This window comes from Podarcis tiliguerta (genome assembly GCF_965153285.1).
Source record: "Podarcis tiliguerta genome assembly, chromosome: 3".
Lineage (NCBI taxonomy): Eukaryota > Metazoa > Chordata > Lepidosauria > Squamata > Lacertidae > Podarcis > Podarcis tiliguerta.
Genome location: NC_139536.1, coordinates 11,131,356 through 11,149,303, shown reverse-complemented (window position 1 = coordinate 11,149,303; position 17,948 = coordinate 11,131,356). Strand labels below are relative to the sequence as shown.

Below are 17,948 nucleotides of genomic sequence, written 5' to 3'. Positions count from 1 at the left end.
TGTTTTTATGAATTTTTAAAATGCGCTTGTGTCTTCTTTTTTTGGTAATCCACCCAGGCATAATGAAATTTGACACAGAGCAGAATATAAATGCAAATAATAAATGCATTTTGACTCCCGCGTTGCAAATGAGCCTATAAGTGTTGGTTAGGTTTAACTTTGGCATCATGATCTGAACACTATGGTGCAGTTTATCATCAAGATGCCGAAAGAGCCTCTTGCCAGTTATGTTAATGCTAGCAGTCAAGATTGTGAACGGGTGGATAATAAGGATAATAATAATAATTTATTATTTATACCCCGCCCATCTGGCTGGGTTTCCCAGTTAGCAAAACTGGGCCAGCTTTCTCTTGCAGGAGTTGCCTCTTTAAATCTGTTCCTTTCACAGATGAAGCAAGCACGAAACCAGCGCAGTGTGAGCGCAGTTCTTAACCCACCCACGATGACCAATAAATGTTGGAGGATCGTCAAAGGGGAAAAATAATGATCGGAGATAAAAGAGTTCCCCCTGCTTTCCCTCATGGCATATTGTCTTCAGAACAAATATGGAACATTTCCATGGATTTCGTTCAGCACCATATATTTCCAAAAAGCAAGTTCTTGAACGGGAAAAGAGAGCATGACAGCTAAATTAAATTAATGTCACCAAATTAAACTCCGGTTCATCACTGCAAAATTAAGAAAGGGAGGGGGAGAGAAACACAACACAAACACACACACACACACACACACACACACGAATCAAGTCATCATGTGTGATTTCTTTGCTTATGTAAGTTAATAGAAAAGCTATTTGACATTTGATATGAAACTGCCACCCTTCGTCGAAAGACAGCCAACAATCTGATTATGCTCTAACGGTGTCCAGAATTATGTGATTTTCTTTTGTTGGGTTTGTCGTTTCCAGTTTGGTAATCGCTTCTGTTTTTGTTTACTTCCCTCCTTGGAAACCTAGGAAGGAACCAGCAGGCCAGACATAGGGGACCTGTGGCCCTACAGATGTTGCCAAACTACATCTACGCGGCAGCTAAAAAAAACCCTACTACGCGGCAGCTAAAAAAGCCAAAGCAATTCTGGGCTGCATCAATAGGAGTATAGCATCTAGATCAAGGGAAGTAATAGTGCCACTGTATTCTGCTCTGGTCAGACCTCACCTGGAGTACTGTGTTCAGTTCTGGGCACCACAGTTCAAGAAGGACGCTGACAAACTGGAACGTGTCCAGAGGAGGGCAACCAAAATGGTCAAAGGCCTGGAAACGATGCCTTATGAGGAATGGCTAAGGGAGCTGGGCATGTTTAGCCTGGAGAAGATGAGCTTAAGGGGTGATATGATAGCCATGTTCAAATATATAAAAGGATGTCACATAGAGGAGGGAGAAAGGTTGTTTTCTGCTGCTCCAGAGAAGCGGACACGGAGCAATGGATGCAAACTACAAGAAAGAAGATTCCACCTAAACATTAGGAAGAACTTCCTGACAGTAAGAGCTGTTCGACAGTGGAATTTGCTGCCAAGGAGTGTGGTGGAGTCTCCTCCTTTGGAGGTCTTTAAGCAGAGGCTTGACAACCATATGTCAGGAGTGCTCTGATGGTGTTTCCTGCTTGGCAGGGGGTTGGACTCGATGGCCCTTGTGGTCTCTTCCAACTCTATGATTCTATGATTCTATGATCTTCCATCATCCCTGAACATCCACCAATCCTTGCTGGGGGCTGTTGGGAGTGAGAGCCAGGCAACATCTGGAGGACCACAAATTTCCCTTTCCCTGTACTAGGCTGAACTTAGCCCAATAACCACCTATTAAGTGCTTGCCAGTTCCTCTGTTTTACTCTTCCAAAACAGGGAGCAAAAATGGGAGGTTTATTGCACTTCTGGTAGGCTACTGAACATGGCTAGAGTTCATGGAATCATAGAATTGTTGAGTTGGAAGGTACCCAAGGGTCCAACCCGAATCTCAACTAAAGCATCCCTAAAGCCATTCCAACCTCTGCTTAAAAACCTTCAAGGAAAGAGGGCCTATCACTTTCTGAGGGACTCCGTTCCACCGTCGAACAGCCTCACCATCAGAAAGTTCTTCCTGATATTTATTCAGAATCTCCTTTCTTGTAACTTGAAGTCAATGGTTCGAGTCCTATCCTCTGGGGCAGGAGAAAACAAGCTTGCTCCATCTTCCACGTGACAGCCCTTGAGATATTTGAAGATGGCTATCGTATTTCCTCTCAGTCTCCTCTTTTTCCAGGCTAAAGATACCCAGCTCCCTCAACCGTTCCTCATAAGGTTTGGTTTCCAGAACCCTGCTCATCTTGGTTGCCCTCCTCTGCACACCTTCCAGCTTCTCAGTTCTACTGCATGTTTTTATATATACAGTGGTACTGCTGGTTGCGAACGGGATCCGTTCTGGAGGCCCGTTCACAACCTGAAAAGAACGCAACCCGCATCTGCACACTCGCGGGTCACAATTTGCTGCTTCTGTGCATGCGCGTGATGTCATATTACATAAGTGGTGAAACACAGAAGTAACCCGCATGACTAAGCTGCTTCTGGCGAACCAGAGCAGCGCACGGAAACGCTGTTTACCTTCCTGCCAGAGCGGTACCCATTTATCTACTTGCACTGGTGTGCTTTCGAACTGCTAGGTTGGCAGGAGCAGGGACCGATCAACGGGAGCTCACCCCGTCGCGGGGATTCGAACCGCCGACCTTCTGATCAGCAAGTCCTAGGCTCTGTGGTTTAACTTACAGCGCCACCCGTGTCGCTACTGGCCCTGATACTGCATCTCTAACCACAGTCTGACGCCCAGAAAAAAGCAGGCAAAATCCTTCTTGCCCAGTATTGCCAATTTGGCTGGCAGCAGCCCTCCAGATCCTTCCCCCCGGAAATGCCAGGGACCCACCCTGGTTTTGCATGGGAAGCAGGGTCTCCATCCCCCTCCCCAAATGAATCACGCCAAGAGCATCCGGAGCCCCTCTCTGAAAATGTTCCGCGAGTTCTTTTCGGGCGGCTGCGAGTGCAATTTAAGTTCAAGCCAAGCTCGGTTGACAGCTATCAAAAGCAGGAGCCTTATCTCAATGAGGATATTGTTTTCCAGCTGCAGTCATGCTATCTGCTGGCAGCAGCCCCCTTTTCTGAAATCTCTACAACTCCCTGAGTAAATAAGTAGATTCCTGACACGGTTCCAACTTCCAAAATATGCCTTTGAAGGGCTCAGCCAGCAGAAAGCCGCAATGATTTCCCCACCGCCGAACATGTCCATGTGAGACTCTAAGCTCTCAGTTAGATAAGAAAGGGGACTGAGGCTTGTTCGTTTTCGAAAGGAGGCAACTAGGGCCGTTTTCGAAAGATAAGAAGCCATTGAGGGACTCTGTCAGGACATGAACGGTCTGATTCACAGTGTGCATCAGCACAGGTTGGATTAAAATAATCTGGAGGCAGCTTGGCCTCCCTTGCCCGAGTGGTTATGCTCCAGTTACACTGAATAGACTTTCTCATTCATCCCTAATTGCAAATCACTTGGGGTCAGACAGACAGCATCATGCCTATAAGAATGATCCCCTTAGGGAGCAATCCTACAGCAAGATCTGCCGGGATGAGTAGGGTTAGGATACAGCAGTTTTGTTTCTGAGCCAGTGTGTGTGTGAGTGTGTGTGTGTGTGTGTGTGTGTGTCTGCACAACCGGCATAATTCCTGATCCTTGGCTCAGCTGGAGATATGCTAGCGTATCTCCTTCGCTCCGAGCCCAGCTAGGTGAGGCTAAATTCCAGAACCTAAAACTATCTAGCTGCGCTGCAGTGGGAAGAGAAAGCTACACGAGACGGGATTGTGGTCTGATCTGACAAAGCTATTTGTGTATCTTGATAGTCTCCAAAGGGGCAACACCTTTTCTTCTCTTTCTCGCGCAGGGCAACAGACAGGCCCACACATACCAAAGAGCTTAGGAGAGAAAGGGAAGGAGGATTTCTGCCCGGTATCGCTTCTGCCAAGTGAAACTCGCAGACGGAGTTTGGCTGAAACAACGCACACACTTTGCCCCAGGGCTATGAAATTCTGTTGACCCGGGTGCAACGGTAGAACAACTGCGTTGCCAAGGAAAACAAGCAGAAATGCATACCGCGGCACAATAGGATTCCTCAGAGCTATGACAGGGCAGGTAAGAGTGCTGTTGGCCAATGAGGCAGCCCAGGAAGAATTTCTCAATGTCACCTGTCAAAGGTAGGCCCAAGGAAGCACCTGGGCTGCAGCTCAGGGGTAGGACTCACGCTTTGCAAGCAGAGGGTCCCAGATTCTTCATTTCAGCAGCCTATTTTTCATGGAGAGAGTTGCTTTGTTGCTGCTTTTGTGAATCAACTCTTGCTTAGAAACCACGCAGTGGCCAACCTGTAAACCTTGTTTTGCCTTCTGCCAGTGGCGTAGCGTGGGGGGTGCAGGGGGGGGCCGGCCGCACCGGGCGCAACATCTGGGGGTTAGGGTTAGGGGGCGCAAATCCACGGGTTAGGGGGCGCAAATTACTTGCCTTGCCCCGGGTGCTGACAACCCACGCTACGTCACTGCCTTCTGCACACCCATGCGGATTAACTTACTGGAATCCCTTTAAAAAGTAACTCTTAAGTTCCTTTTAACTGAAGTATTTAAGGTCTTAGAAGAGGCAGTCTGCATTCTCTCTTGTACCAGACAAGATACCTCTTCAAAATTGGTGCTTGCTGCATGCTATGCAGACGTGATATGAAAACAAAGCATCCAGATGAAAATGTATGCTGATGGAAACTTATTAACATTTACAAAAGGAAGGCCTTTTTAAAAAACAACAACAAAAAGAACAACAACTAAGTGACTAGCCAGGTTGTACCACTTTGAACTGCAGGTGGTGGTGCAAGTCTTGTTGAGAAAGTTCACTGATGTCAATAATTCTCTGTGCATGAAAAACTAGTATGTTTTAAAGGGTGGCTTTTGAATAGCCTTTGCCCTGAGATGCTAGCTTCCCTGATGATGGTGGACTCCAGGTCCCATGAGCTATAGGCAGCTTGGCCAGTGGGCCAGGGATGATGGGAGTTGTAGACTAGCAATATAATAATAATAATAATTGATTATTTATACCCCGCCCATCTGGCTGAGTTTCCCCAGCCACTCTGGGCGGCTCCCAATCAAGTATTAAAAACAATACAGCATTAAATATTAAAAACTTCCCTGAACAGGGCTGCCTTCAGATGTCTTTTAAAGGTAGGATAGCTACTTATTTCCTTCACATCTGAAGGGACGGTGTCCCACAATATCTTGAGGAGCCCAGAATCCTGATGCTTTAATTGAAGTGGGGGAGCACTCAGACCTACGTTGCGAAGGAGCATTCCATGCGTAATCCGTTCTGGAACGTAATCCGTTCCAGAAGACTGTTCGACTTCCAAAACATTCAACATCCAAGGTGCGGCGGTTTCCGATCGGTTGCAAGAGCTTTTTGCACTCAAGCAGAAGCAGCGCCGGATGTTCAGGTTCCAAAAAACGTTCGAAAACTGGGGTTTTGCTGTTCGGGAGCTGAAACGTACAATAACTGAGGCGTTCGAGAACCGAGGTTGGTCTGCAATTGAATCCACCTCTCAAGATTAGGGTGTCAGAAGAGGCATACAGTGGTACCTCGGGTTACATACGCTTCAGGTTACAGACTCCGCTAACCCAGAAATAGTGCTTCAGGTTAAGAACTTTGCTTCAGGATAAGAACAGAAATCGTGCTCGAGCGGCGTGGCGGCAACAGGAGGCCCCATTAGCTAAATTGGTGCTTCAGGTTAAGAACAGTTTCAGGTTAAGTACGGACCTCCGGAACAAATTAAGTACTTAACCTGAGGTACCACTGTATTTCAATATTGATAAGGGTTTTGTACCTGCCTACTCAGAAGTAAGTCCCACTGCATTCTGCAGGAATGCAGCTTTCTTTTATTACATTCTTGGAAGCTTTTGAAATGGTCAAACGGAAACAAATACAATTTTGCGTTTGAGCAGCTGACCTAACAGCAACAAGGCTTGAAATGTTTTGTTACCAGCCTTGGCTCACTTACTGATTCCAAGGAAAATCCTTCTCCCGCTCCCGTCAAATGGCTGCAGGTTTGCACAAGAAATACACTAATGAGCTTGAAATTTAAATTTCATCACCACGGGAGCTAATTTGTTTTGACAGATAAGGAATGCCAGGTACTTAATTTATTATTATTATTATTTCTGCCGGGCAACGTTTTTCCTCTCCAGCTATATATAATTATATGGGAACAGATTCACTCCATGCTAATATCTGAAGAGAGCTTGAAGGCCCAATCAAAGAACTGTACAGTGGTACCTCGGGTTATATACGCTTCAGGTTACATACGCTTCAGGTTACAGACTCTGCTAACCCAGAAATAGTGCTTCAGGTTAAGAACTTTGCTTCAGGATGAGAACAGAAATCGTGTTCCCGTGGCGCAGCGGCAGCAGGAGGCCCCATTAGCTAAAGTGGTGCTTCAGGTTAAGAACAGTTTCAGGTTAAGAACGGACCTCCGGAACGAATTAAGTACTTAACCCGAGGTGCATCACTAGTAAAGCAGTTTCTGGGCCTATCTTGTGGTGCAATCCTACACATGTCCACTCAGAGTTAAGACCCACTGAATTTAGCGGGACTAACTCCCATGGAAGTGTGTGTATAGGACTGCAGCTTACTCCTGACAGTAAGAGCTGTTCGACAGTGGAATTTGCTGCCAAGGAGTGTGGTGGAGTCTCCTTCTTTGGAGGTCTTTAAGCAGAGGCATGACAACCATATGTCAGGAGTGCTCTGATGGTGTTTCCTGCTTGGCAGGGGGTTGGACTCGATGGCCCTTGTGGTCTCTTCCAACTCTATGATTCTATGATTCTATAGATAGGGAAGGGCCAAAGCTCATCGGGAGAGCATTTGCCTTGCAACCAGAATGCCTCATGCTCAATCCTCACCATCTGGGAAAAGACTCACGCATTTGTGCAGCCGACATATCATACCAGCAATCTTTCTCTCTAGCCCTCCAGTATAATTCCATCTTTCTTCAGTCTCGGAGCGCTGTTGCTTATGTAAGCAAAATGGCATGGCCCACACCTGAGAAGAAGGTACTAGTGCGCTTGGGAGAACCGCAAGGTTTGCAGAAGTTTAAAAAAATCTTCAGCAAAAAAAATATATAAATGCTCTGATGATGAAATCCCTTCCTTTCCCCATATCATTCCGATACGGACTGAGCATGCTCAGTGGCAACAGAACACGGACTGACTGTTGAAGCCACTAGAATCCGGAACTTTCTAGGCAGGGGACTAAAGTCAACAGCAAAGCAATCCCGATTTATCAAATATGACTCTTAATGGAAGACCGACACTACAAACTCATAGACCAGCCTTTTTTCAACCTTGAATGTTGTTGGACTACAACTCCCATCATCCCTGACCAGTGGTCTTGCTAGCTAGGGATGATGGGAGCTGTAGTCCAACAACATCCAGGGACCCAAGGTTGAGAAAGGCCGTCGTAGATGTTTTATATCATTGTAACTACCATAGCTGCCCCTGGTCTGCCTTCCTCTCATTCTTTAGAGAGCGGAACACCTCCATTCTCATTCTTTGGAGAGCCAGTGTGGTGTAGTGGTTAAGAGCGGTAGTCTCGTAATCTGGGGAACCGGGTTCGCGTCTCCGCTCCTCCGCATGCAGCTGCTGGGTGACCTTGGGCCAGTCACACTTCTTTGAAGTCTCTCAGCCTCACTCACCTCACAGAGTGTTTGTTGTGGGGGAGGAAGGGAAAGGAGAATGTTAGCCGCTTTGAGACTCCTGAAGGGGAGTGAAAAGTGGGATATCAAATCCAAACTCTTCTTCTTCTTCTTCTTCTTTAACAGATACTACTTGGTGATGGTTTTCTATTAGGGCCAAACGCACGCACCTTTCCCATTTTGTTAACGAGATTTTTAGACTGCATTATAGAATTTCATGTTAATTATTGCCAATTAACACTTTAACTTATAAAAAACCCGAGTCTCTTTATGCATGTTGCTTCCCCTGCGTCCTTTGTTGGCCTTCAAGCCTATGTCCTTTTTGCTGCCGAATTACTCGTGACGAAAAGCGGATATTTCCACACTATACTTAACAATGGGGGAAGCCACTTCTATCATGGTTCGAGCTCAACGGCATGGCAGCAAATAAAACACAAAAATGTTAATTGGTATAGAAGCCATTTTATAATCACCACATGGAGGCCAAGCCGCTCAATCACTCTATAATTTGCAAATCCCTTTTGTATTTTTAGTTCAGTCAAAACATAACATTGCACGAGGTAAAGTAGAACTCTTCAGGATATAAGCATACTTCCTGAACATACCTTTCCAGAATATCTTCACATTTCCCCCCTGCTCATCCACTTAAAATTACGAGAATATCTGTGATGGCTTGGGATTCGGGCTCGGATGCTGAACCTGAGGGATCCCAGCCTGCACAGGAGTCCCTGCCTCCAGAACCAGCTGAGCCGGGGCTGGGGCTTGAGCCTGAAGGGTCCTCACCTGGGCTGGATCCTCAGGTGCAGGCACCAGCTGAGTCTGCTCTGGCTCCTGAGGTGATAGAGGACCCATTGCCTGCAGGTGTTCCACTCTCAGCCCCATCAGAGGAGGCTGAGGTTGCCTCTGGGTCCAGTAACCCTCCAGCCTCTCCTGAGCTGCAGAGGCTCAGGGCAGAGAGGTGGAGGGAACTAAGTTCCCGCAGGAGGAGTGCTCGCCTCCAGGCCAGGAGAGGCAAGTCACCTGTGGACTAGGGCTGCCCTATGCCTTGGGGCAGATAAAAGCCAGCCAGCCCCAGTCCCAGGTTGCGGGAGCAACATTGTTGGTAGCCTGTTCCTGCCTGCAACCTGTCCTGCCGGAACTCCTGACCTCGCCCAACTCCCTGCCTTGGACCCAGCTTCAGCTTTGACGGACGGCCTCAATACTGCACCCTCGACCTCAGACTGGACTCAGACCTCGCCACACAGTTAACCCTCGGGACCAGCACAATGGCTATCCTTTACAAGCCATCTATTAAGAAAGCGAATGTGGGACGACTGAACCCCTTTCAGACTTGAGCCATGCAAAACTTCTCTCTATGTGATGGACTGCAACGTTTCTGTAGGCAGTCATCAGCTAGCCAGTCAAACCATTGGCTGAGCTGCTGTGAAGTCATGGGGTTACTTCCACACCTAACAGTTTAGTCTGAAGTTGCCATGCTATTTTGTCCACTTTTAAAATGAGGAATCCATCCAATGTGCAACTGTCTATCGTGAAGAAAGCGCAACTGAAGCTTTCAAGGGCTCCTGCACTTTTAATTAAAAGTTACCTATTTGCAGGTCCTGTTTTGTTGCTTCCCCTTAAGCCTGGCTAGAGGATTTGTGAACAGGAACAGGAAGTGGCGTGGGGAAAATTCAGAGAAACAATCTAATTAACCGACTATTCACCACAGATTCTCTAGTCAAGAGGAGGCAATAAAACAGGGCCTGCAAATAGGAAACTTTTAATTAAAGGCACAGGAGTCATCAAAAGCTTCAGTAGAGTTTCTTTGTACTGGTCAGGCTTGTGCTGCCATTGCACATCAGATTGGCTCTCCATTTAAAAAGCATCTTAGGCAGGGAGATCTACCATATTTTTTGCTCTATAAGACTCACTTTTTCCCTCCTAAAAAGTAAAGGGAAATGTTTGTGCGTCTTATGGAGCGAATGCAGGCTGCGCAGCTATCACAGCAGCCAGAACAGCAAGAGGGATTGCTGCTTTCACTGCGCAGCGATCCCTCTTGCTGTTCTGGCTTCTGAGATTCAGAATATATTTTTTTCTTGTTTTCCTCCTCCAAAAACTAGGTGCATCTTGTGGTCTGGTGCATCTTATAGAGCGAAAAATACGCTATTTTTCTCAGTGTCTGCTAAGCTGATCCTTTTAATTGAAGTTGCCAAGGCCTGATCTAGGGATCTTCCGCATGGATTTGCCACTGATTTCACTGTATATTCCCTCCCCAGATTAGCAATTGCACTTTGCTAGTGAGCTATTCCCCCCCACCCCCAGCTCTGATCCTTTGGTCAGAGATCCAGTTTGAAGTTTGCCAGCATTTCAAACAAGCTAGCTAATGAACAACATTTGCATGAGTGTACACCCACCACTCCCCAGGATAAAATTCCCAGGATGTTAGCAATGGTAATTCCTTAAAAAAAAAATTTATTTTTTTGCACAATCAGGAATAGGGTTTGCAACAATCCTGTAAACTCTGGAGGCTGTTTCTCATTGTGTTTGTTTGTATAAATAGTTTACTTTAACATCTGTTCCTCCAGCGCATATCATTTTTGTGAAAGAAAAGACCTGGAGCCAAATTCTGCTTTTGATTCATAAACACTTGTTCTAAGGCTAACCGGTGGGAGATCCAATTGCACGTCAGCAAAGCCATCTTCCAAGATTTGGGGCTATTGATTTTTCTCTTCTTTTTAATTCTCTGGCTTCAACAGGGAGAGAGAGAGAGAGAGAGAGAGAGAGAGAGAGAGAGGCCTTTCTATCTAATTATATTAAATAGTGGTTTAAATGGTCATAATCGAGACAAGCTGTATGAAATAGCTGTAGTTCCTTTCTTGGTATTCATAGAGGCAGCGCCAACCTCATTTACCAACAAGCACGTCACTCTCAAAATTAAGTTACCATTAATGGAATGCTCTCGTGGGAGTTTATTTTATGAATCAGAATATAAACATGTTGGATGGAATCCTTACCCTAGAAAAACCACTACCCAAACCACCATTGATTTCCACGGACCTCAAGCTTCTTCTGCCCTGGCCAAAGGATGTAAGAGGCTCAAATGCAATGCTCTTTAAGTCACAGTTGATAAATAAGCAACGATGTGTTATAGTACAGTTCCGCACAACCTGTGAATGTCCAATATATACACTACTTCCTATATTAAGTAGTACAAGTGTACCTTGCAACAAAATCATAGAATCAAAGAATTGTAAAGTTGAAAGGGACCCTAAGGATCATCTAGTCCAACCCCCTGCAATGCAGGAATCTCAACTAAAGCATCCATGACAGATGGCCATCCAACCTCTGCTTAAAAACCTCCAAGGAAGGAGAGTCCACAACCTCTCATGGGAGTCTCATCCACCATTGAACAGCCCTCACCACCAGAAAGTTCTTCCTGGTGTTTAGTTGTAACCTCCTTTCTTGTAACTGAAGCCATTGGTTCGGATCCTATCCTCCAGAGCTGGAGAAAACAAGCTTGCTCCACCCTCCGTGTGACAGTCCTTTAGATATTTGAAGATTGTGGGTTAAACCACAGAGCCTAGAACTTGCCGATGAGAAGGTTGGAGGTTCAAATCCCCGCGACGGGGTGAGCTCCCGTTGCTCGGTCCCTGCTCCTGCCAAGCTAGCAGTTCGAAAGCACGTCAAAGTGCAAGTAGATAAATAGATACCGCTCTGGCAGGAAGGTACACGGCATTTCCATGTGCTGCTCTGGTTCTCCAGAAGCGGCTTAGTCATGCTGGCCACATGACCCGGATGCTGTAGGCTGGCTCCCTCGACCAATAAAGCGAGATGAGCACCGCAACCCCAGAGTCGGCCATGACTGGACCTAATGGTCAGGGGTCCCTTTACCTTTACCTTTATTATATCTCCTGTCATTCTCCTGTTATCCAGGATATACATACTCAAGTCCCTCAATTGTTTCTCCTAAGACTTGGCTTCTAGGCCCTTGATCACCTTGGTTACCCTCCTCTGCAGTAGATCCTCACCATATTAACAGGAATTCTCCTACTCAAGGTTCTAGCCAGCCAGCAGTGACTCCCTGGGATAGCGAACAGCTTTAACCAGCTTCGGCTGATTAGCCAGCTGCATCCCTATGTAGAGATAGTCTACTCTGATAACCTCCAGCTTACCTCCAGGTAAAGGTAGGGGTCCAGTTGTGGCCGACTCTGGGGTTGCAGCGCTCATCTCCCTTTATTGGCCGAGGGAGCCGGTGTACAGCTTCCGGGTCATGTGGCCAGCATGACTAAGCCACTTCTGGCAAACCAGAGCAGCGCACGGAAACGCCGTTTACCTTCCCGCCGGAGCGGTACCTATTTATCTACTTGCACTTTGACGTGCTTTCAAACTGCTAGGTTGGCAGGAGCTGGGACCGAACAACGGGAGCTCACCTCGTCACGGGGATTCGAACCACCGACCTTCTGATCGGCAAGTCCTAGGCAAGTCTAAACCACAGAGCCACCTGCAAGTCTAAACCACAGAGCCACCTGCGTCCCTAACCTCCAGTTTAGACTACCAATATATGTGGGGCTGCCTCTGAAGGAAGTTTGGAAGTGCAGCTTGTTTAGAATGCAGCTGCTAGGCTGCTAACTGGGAGTAGGGGCTGCGAGCATATTAGGCCAGTGTTTTCCCAACATGTACTGGCAAACTGGTCCATTTCCGGGGTCGATTCAAAATGTGTTTTAAAATGCATAATTTTATCCTGCATAGCAATGTTGGAAGCTGCCTGATACCAAGGTAGATTGGAGGTTGAACCTGCGACCTTCTGCTTGACAGGCAAGATGCTCTACCACTGAGCTACAATCTAAACCTATCCTAAATATGCGCTGAGGAAGATGTACTTTCAGATGAAATAAATTCAACAATGCATCTTTTGCGAGAAGAATTATGTTTAAAATGTGTATTTAGATACAAATTTTCATGCAGATTAAAAAAAAGGAGGATTTTGCAGATTAAGGCAGGAATACGACAAACTGACTTCAGAATGGGCAGGTGCCAAAACCGATGGAGAGCAGAAATAAGCTTCCCCAGTTCTCACTACAACCTCATCCCTTTCTTCTGAATTACTTTCTCTGATATACCGTATTTTTCACCCTATAGGACGCACTTTTCCCCCTCCAAAAATGAAGGGGAAATCTGTGTGCGTCCTATGGGGCGAATACAGGCTTTCGCTGAAGCTTGGAGAGCGAGAGGGGTCAGTGCGCACCGACCCCTCTCGCTCTCCAGGCTTCAGGAAGACATCCGCAGCCCAGGCAGCCCTGCGGGAGGTCCTGCAGGACTGTCTAGGCTGCGGATAGCAGCCTGCTTCCTGGAGCGTCAGGCGCCCTGAAAGCAGAGCGCCCGGTGCTTCGGGAACACATCCGCAGCCTAGGCAGGGCTCCCCAAGCTGCGGATAGCAGCCTGCCGCCTGGCGCGAGGGGCACCCTGAAGCAGAGCGCCCCTCGCGCCGGGCAGACATCCGCAGCGTCGGGAGCCCTCCAGGAGTTCCCCGCAGCACTCCCCACGCTGCGGATAGCAGCCTGCCACCCGGCGGGCGGGGCACCCTGAAGCAGAGCACCCCTCGCGCCGGGCAGACATCGGCCAGCCCCACAAGCTCGGGGGACAGCAGGGAGGTGCAGCGCCGCCATCCCGCTGTTCCTCGACCTGGTTCGGTTTCCCCGACCTGCTTTTGGGGGGGAAATAAAGGGAAAAAAAATCCCTTTATTTCCCCCCAAAAAAACTAGGTGCGTCCTATGGGACGGAGCGTCCTATGGGACGAAAAATACGTTAAGCCACTAAGGCTACATTACTTGCCCTTCCTGTATTCTCTACTACATAGCAGGGGCAAACAGATAAGCACAAGTTCCCCCCCCCCCTTGCTTTAATTTTGCTGGCATAAGTCCACGTTTCGTGCTGATTTTTTTTTTGAAAGAATGCATGACAACTCCACATTTAAACCGCGTACATTATTACATGCATTTGTGTACGTATTCCACACCACTCCCCTCAAAAAAAATAATAATTAAAAAATCCAATGCACTTTCTCCTAAAACACATATTTGAATATGCGTTTCAATTGTGGTATTTTTTGGGTGTGTGCATGTTATGTGCACCGAAATGGCATTGCAAAATCTGGATCAGGGTGCAATTCAGCCAGTTTTGTTCCAATCAACAACTGAGTTCGGGATGGTTGAACTGGGCCAATCTGGTGCAGAAAGGGGGCCAAATGAATCCCCCCCCCTGATACAGGGATGTAAAGTTCGGCATAAGATGACTTCCTTACCTTGGCACACGTTGTGATCGCTGGCTTCAAACCCGGCCGCACACTGTATCCCCGGGACAGTCCTTCGAGCTATGGCATTGCCGTTTCGGCCATTAGGCACAGGGGCGGGTTCAGGCGCAGGTTGCTCTTGACCGTTGTTGACAATGATCTGAGCCGTTCTGGGCAAGCAGAGGTATCCTCCGAAGTGGTTCACACATTTCATCCCACCTTTGCACGCATCGTGCACGATTTCACATTCGTCGATATCTGTGGTCGGAAACAAGGCGAAGGTGAGCACCAAAATGGCAGCATCCTCCTGCCTCGGATGCAGGCGAGGGTCTCAGGCAGGCGGCAGGTTTGAGAATGCTATAAGCACTTCCACGTGGAAAGAAAAGGTAGGGGAAGAGGTGGAGATAGGGGAAGAGGCAGCAACGGCCTGTCCTAATAATATTTATACCCCGCCCATCTGGCTGAGTTTCCCCAGCCACTCTGGGTGGCTTCCAATCAAGTGTTAAAAACAAGACAGCATTAAATATTAAAAGCTTCCCTAAACAGGGCTTCCTTCAGATGTCTTTTAAAGAGAAGATAGCTGCTTATTTCCTTCACATCTGAAGGGAGGGCGTTCCACAGGGCGGGTGCCACTACCGAGAAGGCCCTCTGTCTGGTTCCGTGTAACTTCACTTCTCGCAATGAGGGAACCGCCAGAAGGCCCTTGGTGCTGGATCTCAGTGTCCGGGCAGAATGATGGGGGTGGAGATGCTCCTTCAGGTATACAGGACCGAGGCCGTTTAGGGCTTTAAAGGTCAGCACCAACACTTTGAATTGTGCTCGGAAACGTACTGGGAGCGAATGCAGATCTCTCAGGACCGGTGTCATGTGGTCCTGGGTGAAACAGAAAGGTGCTCCTCTACTCACTGCTAAGTGGGGTTGCATGACTACAGTTTCTGCCAATTATTTTTTTTCATTGATTTTCCAAATGATTACAAGTAAAACCAAATTAATTCAATCTAATATTTCCAAAACCAGTTTCCCGCTCTCGTTACATGTCCAAGATGTACCCCCAACTGCTGCATCAGTTTTCCCTTAGTCTCTAGTTGACATCACTTCACAATTGAGCCAGTGTGGTGTAGTGGTTAAGAGCGGTGGACTCGTAATCTGGTGAACTGGGTTTGCTTCCCCGCTCCTCCACATGCAGCTGCTGGGTGACCTTGGGCCAGTCACACTTCTCTGAAGTCTCTCAGCCTCACTCACCTCACAAAGTGTTTGTTGTGAGGGAGGAAGGGAAAGGAGATTGTTAGTCACTTTGAGACTCCTTAGGGTAGTGATAAAGTGGGATATCAAATCCAATTGCCAGTAATATTTTCGATCAGCTGCCCCTTTACAGTGACTACGGCAGGAGTCAGCAAACCTTTTCAGCAGGGGGCCGGTCCACTGTCCCTCAGACCTTGTGGGGGGCCGGACTATATTTTGAAAAAATAAAATAAAATTTGAACGAATTCCTATGCCCCACAAATAACCCAGAGATGCCTTTCAAACAAAAACACACATTCTACTCATTTAAAACATGCTGATTCCCGGACCGTCTGCAGGCTGGATTTAGAAGGTGATCGGGCCTGATCCGGCCCTGGCCCTTAGTTTGCCTACCTATGGACTATGGCTTCTGGCAAGGGAGAGGTCTTTAAGATATATGCTGTAATATTTTTTTTCCTTGCTGCTGCAGGAGCAGCAGTGGGCAGGCAGGGCACCCACCCCCAGCCACGGGAGATGTGTGAAGTGACGGCAGCAGCGAGATCTCATGAGAGTTCCACAAAATCTCACGAGACATTGCCATAAGCTGCTGCCGCTGCTTCGCTTTGCTTCCCCGGCGGCAGCGGCAGGGGCTGACAGAGTTTCTGCAGCAGTGCTGGCCACTCCCCTGTGTCAGGGACTGGGCAGAGGAGGAAGGGTAAAGACCACCTCCCCATCCCGACCCTTCCAGGGAGGAGGAAGAAGAAGACGGTATAGATTTACAAGAGGGGTTTGAGGCAGGTCGCAGCTCAGAGGCAGATGTGGGGAAAAGCTGGGAAATCATGGGAGAGCCAGAGCAACACCTGGCTGACACATCACTTGAAAGCATCCCAGACCCTCCATCTCCCAGAACCTGGTGAGCCTTAAAGGTAGGAGAGCAAAGAGCTCAAAGACAGAGGGTACTTCTCAGCACCCCTAGAGGAGATGAATGAGGAAGTGAGAGAGACGGGGTGTGTGGAGATTCACTTGCAACAATGCCATTATCCAAGAGGCTGGGTCCTATAGCCTCTCTCTGTAAAGATTGAAACAAAAAAGGACGGTAAGAAACTTTCCCTTGTCTTTATACTTTCCTGGGCAACCAGCCAGGAACCGCGGACAGCATCCTTGGATCCTCAGTCCACCTCATGGGGAGAGGGGAATTGGATGTGCAAGAGCTAAGCCAATTGCATGGGCAACGCTCAACCATTATTGAGCTCTGCATTACCCTCCTAAATGACTCCTGTACATGCTGTCGAATGGGAATGTTCCATGATGCACTCTTTAAAGATAACGGGTGCTTTCAATGAATGGCATGAATGTGACTCTAACCCAACAAGATCTGAAGAGCACTGTGTTGGCTATCCCTGCAGTAAATGGATCATTCTCATTGCCCCAGAAGGAAATATCAATGATGAAGAATGCAAATCTGTGCTGGAGAGAAACTGATAGAGTGGATGCGATTCCAAAAACCAGGATACGGCCACAATGTTTGTGCTCCTTCCCATGCTTTCTCCATAGTTTCTGCACTGGAAAAGACTATGGAGGAAATGAAGGAATTCTGGATAGTTCAAGCTCAGGATTCCTTTTAGCAGATATAAATACATCAATGTGCCCCTTGCTACAGTTTACTGTACCTTTGCATCGCTGCATGACGGGATCCCATTCGTAACCATCTGTGCATTGCTGCATGTAAAACAAAGAAAACCAATTAGCACAATCAAAATGAAAATATGGATTAATATATTTTCTGCTGTTAAGATCAGGCCCCAGTTTTATGGAGCTCTCAGGAAAGAGACTTGCCTCTCTGCCCAGGGCTTACATTACTTTTTACAATTGCTGATCCATCGTCACTGAGGGCCTCCTGAGTTAGGATAATATTATGGTGGGGGTGGGGTGGGGGAAATCAGTTTGCAAATTGGAAAATGTTCTGATGCCCTAGAGGGTGATCTAATTTAGTATGTTCTTTAATTTGTGTTCAGTGAACGAAACTTAAAAGGTTCCCACTGCCAAGTTTGCGCAACACTGTATTTGCAATCCCCATCCATTCATTGTTGCAATGAACTTATGAAACAAAAGCATTTTCCACAGGAAAATAAAGCATTGCATCCCCCCCCATGACACCTCACTGGAGGGACTGCTGAGGCCATACCTGTACCGTCCAATTAAAAACATTCTCTAGCTTGAGTAAAAAGGTAAAGGTAAAGGGACCCCTGATCGTTAGGTCCAGTCGTGGCCGACTCTGGGGTTGCGGCGCTCATCTCGCTTTATTGGCTGAGGGAGCCGGTGTACAGCTTCCGGGTCATGTGGCCAGCATGACTAAGCCGCTTCTGGCGAACCAGAGCAGCGCACGGAAACGCTGTTTACCTTCCCGCCAGAGCGGTACCTATTTATCTACTTGCACTTTGATGTCCTTTTGAACTGCTAGGTTGGCAGGAGCAGGGACCGAGCAATGGGAGCTCACCCCGTCGCGGGGATTCGAACCGCCGACCTTCTGATCGGCAAGTCCTAGGCTCTGTGGTTTAACCCACAGCGCCACCCACTAGCTTGAGTAGGAAGCTTCTAACTGCAAGTACAAAATTAGCACATTGGGGAGCACAGTCTAGCCAATGTTTGACCCAACTTACTATTATGGAATGTGCAAAGGGACAGAGCTCTTGGACCTCGTTGGAACATTCAAATGGAAGATTTGCTGTCTCTG

The 17,948-nt window shown here is 47.5% G+C and overlaps 1 protein-coding gene across 2 annotated transcripts in view; it reads right to left on the bottom strand.

Moving 5' to 3' along the window:
- The window catches only part of EFEMP1 (EGF containing fibulin extracellular matrix protein 1), a 116,121-nt gene that overhangs the window by 83,335 nt on the left and 14,838 nt on the right, over positions 1-17,948 (bottom strand). For both annotated transcript variants that reach the window (XM_083432723.1, XM_083432724.1), the window contains exons 4-5: positions 16,885-16,933; positions 14,006-14,251 (exon numbers count right to left, since the gene is read on the bottom strand). In XM_083432723.1, coding sequence (XP_083288849.1) covers positions 14,006-14,251; positions 16,885-16,933 — 295 coding nt within the window. The remainder of the gene's footprint in view (positions 1-14,005; positions 14,252-16,884; positions 16,934-17,948) is intronic.